The 10,108-nt window shown below is 34.4% G+C and overlaps 1 protein-coding gene across 1 annotated transcript in view; it reads right to left on the reverse strand.

Moving 5' to 3' along the window:
• LOC137642344 (collagen alpha-1(XVIII) chain-like) overlaps positions 1 to 9,708 on the reverse strand; it is a 137,844-nt gene extending 128,136 nt beyond the window's left edge. The window contains exon 1 of the mRNA XM_068374838.1: positions 9,646 to 9,708. Coding sequence (XP_068230939.1) covers positions 9,646 to 9,708 — 63 coding nt within the window. The remainder of the gene's footprint in view (positions 1 to 9,645) is intronic.
• Between the last annotated feature and the right edge of the window lie 400 nt (positions 9,709 to 10,108).

Raw genomic sequence — 10,108 nt, forward strand, 5'->3', positions numbered from 1 at the left:
TTAAAAAAGTGAACTTAAACAATCTTCCTTCTTGTTAAACAATTGAACTTAAACAATCTTCCATGTTGTTAAACAATTGTATTTAAACAATCTTCCTTCTACTTAAACAACTGACCTTAAACTTTCTTCCCTATTGTTAAACAAGTGAACTTAAACAATCTTCCTTCTTGTTAAACAACTGAATTTAAACAATCTTCTTTGTTGTTAAATAATTGCACTTAAACAATCTTCCTTCTTGTTAAACAACTGAACTTAAACAATCTTCCCTCTTATTAAACAATTACACATGAACAATCTTCCCTCGTGTTAGACAATTACATTTATAATAAATCTCCTTTTGCACGAACAAAACTTCCAACTTCCTAATGTCACGGCCGAATCCTTTATAATTATTCTCTCATTTAACATCAAGTAAAAGTGCAATGGGATGCTACTTTAGCAAGAAGTCTCTTAGTTAACATTCTTCCACGTCTACTACAACCGCACTCCCTGCTGTCCCCGTGACCTTATTCTTGGATTTAGTCTAAAGGGTACCTGACACTTGCACGCATTCGTGGCACGCACTGGCACGCATTGATGCTCGAACTCGCGTGAACGACTCGTGAAAATGTCGTGAACAGTGCTGGAACTCGCGTGCCAGAGCGTACCAATGCGTGGCATGCGTGCCCAGAACTTTGAAATGTTTAAAGTTTGTGGCACCCATTGGCGCGCACAAAATAGTCGTGAACGATGCGCCAACTGGAGTGAACGATGCGGGAAGTGGCGTGAACTTTATAATGAAGAGAAACAAAAAGGAAACGAAAAAATTTATGAAAAGGAAAGAAAAATAAACCTAATAAATTTTTATATTTGCTGTTTTAATGTGAAAAAAAATTATATCTTATTTCAAACTATTTCTATAACTATATAATGAAGAGAAACAAAAAGGAAACGAAAAAATTAATGAAAAGGAAAGAAAAATAAACCTAATAAATTTTTATATTTGCTGTTTTAATGTGAAAAAAAAATAGATCTTATTTCAAACTATTTCTATAACTTTATAATGAAGAGAAACAAAAAGGAAACGAAAAAATTTATGAAAAGGAAAGAAAACTAAACCTAATAAATTTTTATATTTACTGTTTTAATGTGAAAAAAAATATATCTTATTTCAAACTATTTCTATAACTTTATAATGAAGAGAAAGTAAAAGGAAACGAAAAAAATTAATGAAAAGGAAAGAAAAATAAACCTAATAAATTTTTATATTTGCTGTTTTAATGTGAAAAAAAAATTATATCTTATTTCAAACTATTTCTATAACTTTATAATGAAGAGAAACAAAAAGGAAACGAAAAAATTAATGAAAAGGAAAGAAAACTAAACCTAATAAATTTTTATATTTACTGTTTTAATGTGAAAAAAATTATATCTTATTTCAAACTATTTCTATAACTTTATAATGAAGAGAAACAAAAAGGAAACGAAAAAATTAATGAAAAGGAAAGAAAAATAAACCTAATAAATTTTTATATTTGCTGTTATAATGTGAAAAAAAAAATTATATCTTATTTCAAACTATTTCTATAACTTTATAATGAAGAGAAACAAAAAGGAAACGAAAAAATTAATGAAAAGGAAAGAAAAATAAACCTAATAAATTTTTATATTTGCTGTTTTAATGTGAAAAAAAAATTATATCTTATTTCAAACTATTTCTATAACTTTATAATGAAGAGAAACAAAAAGGAAACGAAAAAATTAATGAAAAGGAAAGAAAAATAAACCTAATAAATTTTTATATTTGCTGTTTTAATGTGAAAAAAAAATTATATCTTATTTCAAACTATTTCTATAACTATATAATGAAGAGAAACAAAAAGGAAACGAAAAAATTAACGAAAAGGAAAGAAAAATAAACCTAATAAATTTTTATATTTGCTGTTTTAATGTGAAAAAAAATATATCTTATTTCAAACTATTTCTATAACTTTATAATGAAGAGAAACAAAAAGGAAACGAAAAAATTAATGAAAAGGAAAGAAAAATAAACCTAATTAATTTTTATATTTGCTGTTTTAATGTGAAAAAAAATTATATCTTATTTCAAACTATTTCTATAACTTTATAATGAAGAGAAACAAAAAGGAAACGAAAAAATTAATGGAAAGGAAAGAAAAATATAAACCTAATAATTGTTTATATTTGCTGTTTGAATGTAAAAATAAAATGATGTCTTATTTCATGCACACACTTATTTTCCTCTATTACCAATCAAGACCCAAACTTTTTGTTTTAAATAAAAATGAACTGAAAAATAAACCCAAGAAATTTTTAAGTTTGCTGTTTGAATGTAAAAATAAAATGATGTTTTATTTCATCAACATACTTATTCTTCTTTATTATCTTAATATGAAGAGCAAAACAAAGTTTTTCCGTTTGCTGTTTTAATGTAAAAATAAAATGATTTCTTATTTCAACACACTTTTTTCTCTATTACCTTAAAATCAACAGCCTAAAAACTTTTCATGTTTGCTGCTTTTAATGTTAAAATAATATGCTTTCTTAATACTTGTACATATTTTATGTCTGCTATTTATATGTAAATCAAATGCTTTCTTATTGAAACAAAAATAAAGGGCAACAAAAAATACAAACGAAAAAGATACGTTTCTTCTCCTCAATGCAATGGTGTCTCTGACAGAAAGCATTGTTGTCTCTTCCGAAGCCAATCCAAGAATGTCCTCGGGTTGGAGAAGCCCCGTTTTTATATGGAGTGGCCAATTCGTGAACTGGCGTGAACGATGCGGAAACGATGCGGAATGATGAGCGAACTCGCGTGAACGTGTCGTGAACTTCTCGTGAACTACGCGTGCCAATTCGTGCCATCGCTGTGAACGTCGCGTGAACGATGCGCGAACTGGAGTGAACTGGTCGTGAACAGTGCGGGAAAAACACCAGTGCGTGCCACAAAGTGGCATCAAAGCGTGCTAGTGCGTGGCAGAAATGCGCGCAAGTGTCAGGTAGGCTTAACTCTTCTTCTTCAGTGCTTCACATCAGATGACCATTTAGATACAATTACTGTTACTCTTCTAATTCATTGTTATTAAAATTAGTAGTGCCATCTCTATTTATAGCTACATTTTGGACACTTCTTTCTCCAGCTCTACTATATTCCACTGTCTTGAGTTAGAGTTCTCTTGCTTGAGGGTACACTCGGGCACACTATTCTATCTTATTTCTCTTCCTCTTATTTTGTTAAAGCTTTTATAGTTTATATATTAAAGATTTATTTTAATGTTATTGCTGTTCTTAAAATATTTTATTTTTCTTAGTTTCCTTTCCACACTGGGCTATTTTCCCTGTTGAAGCCCTTGGGCTTATAGCATCCTGCTTTTCCAACTAGGTTTGTAGCTTAGCAAGTTATAATAATAATAGTAATAATAATAATAATAATAAAAATAATAATCTGACCTTTGGTTTTATCCTCATAGTGAACGAGCATACAACTCTAAAAAAGCCATTAACTTGCTCTTCAACTAACACAATCTGTTGAACGGGAGTTCGGGACTCTCTCAAGCTCGATACTTTCAAGTAGTGTCTGCAACCACGCCATCCTTGTGGGCTAAGGATGGGAGACTTAACGGAGCATATATGTCTACCTACTGAGTCACGAGCAGCCATTGCCTGACCCTCCTTGGTCTTAGCTTGGATGTAGAGGGGCCTTGGGCACTGATCATATGCATAAACGGTCTGTTTCTAGTATACTGTCCTGTCCCTTGCCTCTACCATTCATGAGCTACCTTTAAACCCTCTTCATTATTTTTTTTCTTTCTCATGTATAGGCTATTTATATGTATTATTCACTAGAAATACACCACACACTAGTGTGTGTGTGTGTGTGTGTGTATATATATATATATACATATATATATATATATATATATATAGACGTGTGCGTGTGAGTTTGCTGTGTGCATGAATTGTACCCTCGTCTAAAAAGGGGGACTGACATGTGCGTGAAAAGCTTTCAGCAAATCCTTCTGAAAACACTTCATCCTAACAATTCAGCCTCGTCTCTTCCTACGCAATTATCGTCGATTATCTAATCCGTTCATCGCAGACGGCGCTGCTAATGACACTGAATTAAGAGTTGAATGCTGGAATTGGAGAGGGAAAAAAAATCAGACAATGATGGTGAGGAAGGAAAACGAGAGATTCATTGTGCAACAGTATGCACGCAATGCTGCGATATATGAACCCTTTAGGGTACTGAGAGAGAGAGAGAGAGAGAGAGAGAGAGAGAGAGTTTGGAAAAGAGGAAGTTTAGACAACGCAGATAAAGGGACCTTAGAGAGAGAGAGAGAGAGAGAGAGAGAGAGAGAGAGAGTTTCAGCAAAGCAGATAAAGGGCCCTTAGAGAGAGAGAGAGAGAGTTTCGGCAAAGCAGATAAAGGGCCCTTAGAGAGAGAGAGAGAGAGAGAGAGAGAGAGAGAGAGAGAGTTTCGGAAAAAGAGGAAGTTTAGACAACGCAGATAAAGGGACCTTAGAGAGAGAGAGAGAGAGAGAGAGAGAGAGAGAGAGAGAGTTTCGGAAAAAGAGGAAGTTTAGGCAAAGCAGATAAAGGGCCCTTAGAGAGAGAGAGAGAGAGAGAGAGAGAGAGAGAGAGATGCAATGCCTCCACGAACTGATTTGATGTCTGCAAACAAGTGAGAAATGTTAAAAGTTCACTTTCTTGTTTTTGTTTTCTCTCATTATTCTTTATTTCCTTTTTTTCTTTATATTAAGAATAAAAATATTAATATTAATAAAATACGATATTGATTATTAGAATAATAACAGTAGACGGTATTAATGAGGCTCAATCTTCGATAGATTTGAATATCAAACCAAGAACCCAGACCATTATTTGAGGCAAAATACAATATTTATGGAATGTTATTGTAGCATATTTACGATATTTACATATACTATCAATTACAGTTTTACACCTCATAAAACAGAAAAGATTCAATTACAAAGGCATATTTTATAGTCGAGTTACAAAAATTATTATTATTATCATTATTATTATTATCATTATTACTTTGAAAACCAGGATGCTATAAGCCCAAGGGCTCCAACAGGGAAATTAACCCACTGAGGAAAGGAGTGAGGAAAGGAAATAAGGAAAAATTACAAGAAAAGTTTAAGAACAATAATAACATTAAAATAAATATTTCATATATAAACTATAAAAACTTGAAAATAACAAGAGGAAGAGAAATTAGATAGAATAGTGTGCCCAAGTGTACCCTCAAGCAAGAGATCTCTAACCCCAGACAGTGGCTAGATATTTAAAGCGGGGTTTTGCGCAAGCATGCATTTCTCAATTGCTTTAGTGCATACTTTCAATTACCCCGTAATAAAGACATAATTTATCTAAAATAATATTTGTTAAAAAGCATTAGTTTATTTTCTAAATCTTGTAATTTAATATTGTTCTCTAATGTAAATTTTTGTTCTTCTTTCTCTATTAGAACAACAGAGGTTATAATAATCTGCACTCGCTTGACACGTATATTAAAGGTTTAAAGGTCTCTCATGAATGGCAGATGCAAGGGACATTAACACTGCCTTAACACGACAATGCCCTACAGACTGACCATATATACATATAATCAGCGCCCTGGCCTCCTCTACATCCAAGCTAGGACCAAGGAGGGTCATGCAATGGCTTCTGATAACTCAGCAGACAGACCCATAGGCTCACAAGGATAGCGAGGTTGCAGACACTATAACTATAAAGCATGAGCGGGGCTCAATCTCCTGTCCAGCAGAACGCCTGGCAGGGACGTTTCCAATAGACCACCATAACCCTTAGTGATGTTTTCATTCTGATGCACATAACCGTTGCAATTTACCCTTGTTTATGAAACCATTCTTCTCGAAAGATAAACATATAAATGGGAAAAGTGGACTTCATGGGCCACAAGGCATGCACAGTCAATTGGGTAAGTACGAGGTGTGAGTGCTTGCATTTGGCTGAATAATCTCTCTCATGGTCATGACACTTTCCCTCTTTTGTACAAATGCTCTCTCATGATCATGACACTTTCACTTTTTAAGTATTTACTTCCGGTCGGGATAAATTAATCATGTTTGTCTTCTACTTCCTATCAATTTGACAGTAGTTTTAGTTCAGTCACTTCCAGCTTCATTTTATTTATAAAAAAAAAATACATATACCTAAAATATTTTTTACCAAAACAAAGACATTTTTACTTATTTTAGTTTCGTGGCCAATAACAAACAAAGTGTGGGTCGATTGCAAGAGAATGTACCATGAACCACAAGTACACTTTTCTGTCAACAAAAAATCATCTACCTTTCCATCTACACACGCACACACATATTTATATATAAAAGACCTTTTCCCTGCAGTGGACTAAAACAGCTGATTTCGTTGTTGTTGTTGTTGTTGTTGTTGTTGTTGTTGTTGTTGTTGTTGTTGTTGTTGTTGTGTGTGTGTGCGTGCATATATATATATATATATATATATATAGTCGAATGTGATTGCGTAAGTACATACGCATGCATACGTTTGAAACCTATCTTGTGTCATTCTATCAATCAAACAATTACCAATCTCTGCCACATTCTACACCTCTTCCCCGAGGATTGAAAAACGTCCTCAGACCCTTGTCTTCCCAACTCCACCTGAGGCTTGCTGTCTCCACTCCCAACCGTCTCATCCTATCACAAGAATCCTTGACTTTAGAAGGACTTCAGTGGGGGAACTCACTTTAAGGCCTCTGGAGATGTTGTCGGAAATCCTTGATAGGGGATGAAGGGTGCTCGAAATAAGAGTAGGATTTCTGAAAGGATTTTGACGGGGATTATGCACTGTTAGGATTAACGTTTGGGGGAAGGGATTTTTTTTATTCTTTCTTCCATTATGATTAATTGATTGATTGATTATCAGTTATCTGGCATCCTGAACTTCTTCCCTTATGCATGTCTTTCATAATTTTGTTTTTATGTATATTTATTAATGTTCATTTTTATTTCAGAAGCAGTATTTACGATTCAGTTTTTCAGTTCTCATTTCAAGTAAATATTTTTTTTTCTTTTTAGGTATATTTAATAATTCATTTTTATTTATTCAGAAGCAGTATTTACGATTCAGTTTTTCAGTTTTCATTTCAAGTAAATAAAATTGTTTCGCGAGTTTTCATGTTTTTATTGATTCAATTCTTTGAAAAAAATATATTTTTAGTTTTAATTCATTAGGTTTCATGTGAAGTTTCGTTCAATTTTCAAGTATGACATCAAATGAAATTACTAAAATTTTCATTATTATTAAAGTTATCAGAATTATCATTATTACCAAAATTATACTCAAATTAATAAAATTATAAAAAAAGCATTAATATTAATATCAAAATTATTATCGTCGTTGTACATTTAAAATACCTCGATTACGCATAAAAATTTTAGAGAAATCTACCTCAAGACAGTAGCACGTTTACAACTACGATCCATTTCACAACACCAATGGTTTTCCAAAACTCGAATCATAATCGCTGGTCAAGGATATTTAGCGAATGGGCAACACAGATAAGGAACTAGATCTAGCATACACGCTACTAAAGGCACAATGATAATATCTACTGAACCCAGAGGCTTATCGGTCCATGGAGGGCGGGGAATGGATGAATCATTGAGAAAATTGCAGACGAGAATGAAGTGAAAAGTTTGTGATCGCAAATGTAGGAGTAAGGAGACAAGGTAATTACTTATACCCCTTTTTTTTTTTTTTTTTAATGAGGCGCATTTGCACTAACTCGCAGGGGCGCCCTTTTAGCTCGGAAAAGTTTCCTACTAGCTGATTGGTTGGACAAAATAATTCTAACCAATCAGCTAGTAAGCAACTTTTCCGAGCTAAAAGGGCACTCCAGTGAGTTAGAGCAAATGCGATTTTAAAATTTCTACATGTTATACGTGTTATATATATGAACATACGCTTAAAGGTTTAATGGCCGCTCATGAATGGCAGGGGCAAGGAACTGCGACATTGCCCTATCAAGGAGGACAATGCCTTACAAGCTGATCACAGCACCCAAGACCCCTCTCTACCCAAGCTAAGACTAAGGAGGGCCAGGCAATGGCTGCTGATGACTCAGCAGATAGACCTATAGACTCCCGAAAACCTATCCTCTTCCTTAGCTCACAAGGTTGGTGAGGTTGCAACGACCAAAGAAACTAATGAGTTTGAGAGGGACTCGAACCCCAGTCTGGCCTTCACCAGTCAGGGACGTTACCACATCGGCCACCACAACCCTTCCCGGGGTCTAAGCGATGTCAGGCAGGGCAGCCAATCGGGACTACGGTTTACCCTAAAGCCAAAGCAAGGTCCTTCAAAAAGAAGGCAACTGTGCTTACCCGGTACAAAAATGGGAAAAAAAGCATGTTAATAGAAGAAGAACATAGAGGTTTTTAAAGGCCGCTCAGGAATGGCAGAGGCAAGGGACAGTGACATTTGCCCTAGCAGTCAGGACAATACCCTAGAGACTGACCATATATTATATGATCAGCGCCCAAGCCTCCTCTCCACCCAAGCTAGGACCAGGGAGGGCCAGGCAATGGCTCCTGATGACTCAGCAGATAGACCTATAGGCTCCCACAAACCCCCCAACCTTAGCTCACAAGGATGGTAAGGTTGCAGACACTAATGGTACTAACGAGTCTGAGCGGGACTCGAACCCCCGACTGGCAAACACCAGGCAGAGACGTTAACAATCAGGCCACAGCAACCCAAGGAAAATGTTAATATCTGTGCTATTCCTTCTTGTTTTTTTCGCTTTATAGCAGCTCCGTCCTGTTCGTATTACTAGGCACGCAGTTAATTCTAATAGCCAGGCCTTCTCCATCATGAGACTCATTACAACGCAGTAATCTAGAAGTTTTATTCCAGCTGTGACTAAGTTGTGGAATGATCTTCCTAGTCGGGTAGTTGAATCGGTAGAACTTCAAAAGTTCAAAATTGCAGCAAATATTTTTATGTTGAACAGACTTACATAAGTCCTTTTATAGTTTATATATGACATATCTGTCTTGATGTTGTTACTGTTTATGAAATATTTCATTAACTGTTAATTATTTCTCATATCGTTTATCTATTTCCTTTCCTCACTGGGCTAATTTTCCCTGTTGGGGCCCTTGAGCTTATAGCATCTTGCTTTTCCAACTAGGGTTGTAACTTAGCTAATAATAATAATAATAATAATAATAATAATAATCCATAATGTCAAACGTTTTATTACGGGATATCTAACCATGAAACATGAATGCTATTATTACGATGGTTTTTAAACCCTGATAACATAGAATAACACCTTAAAAATAATAAATGAGTCTTTTTATAGTTTATTCATGACATATTTGTTTTTGATGTTGTTAATAGTTTATATATGATATGTCTGTTTTGACGTTGTTACTTATTTCAGAATGATTTATTGTTAATTTGTTCTCTACATTTATTTATTTCCTTATTTCTTTTCCTCACTGGGCTATTTTTCCCTGATGGAGTCCCTGGGCTTATAGCATCTTGCTTTTACAACTAGGGTTGTAGCTTGGATAGTAATAATAATAATAATAATAAAAGAATTTTAAAAGAAAAACTTACTCCTCCTGATGGAAGATTATCTGGAACTTCATCTGGGCACAAAAGACCAGACAGATAAATCATAGGATGTTGCGAATTACTTCTTTGCAATTAGCATCGCACGCAGCAGCGGTTAAGATCCCGTTGCGATAGGAACCTTGATGGGTCATGCAAACTTTTCTTTTGCGATACAGAGACGGTACGAGGAAGTCAATGAAGATTTAAACTTTAAACTTTTCTTTTGCGATACAGAGACGGTACGAGGAAGTCAATTAAGATTTAAACTTTAAACTTTTCTTTTGCGATACAGAGACGGTACGAGGAAGTCAATTAAGATTTAAACTTGAAACTTTTCTTTTGCGATACAGAGACGGTACGAGGAAGTCAATTAAGATTTAAACTTTAAACTTTTCTTTTGTGATACAGAGACGGTACGAGGAAGTCAATTAAGATTTAAACTTTTCTTTTGCGATACAGAGACGAT

This window comes from Palaemon carinicauda, chromosome 6 (assembly GCF_036898095.1).
Source record: "Palaemon carinicauda isolate YSFRI2023 chromosome 6, ASM3689809v2, whole genome shotgun sequence".
NCBI classification, from domain to species: Eukaryota; Metazoa; Arthropoda; class Malacostraca; order Decapoda; family Palaemonidae; genus Palaemon; species Palaemon carinicauda.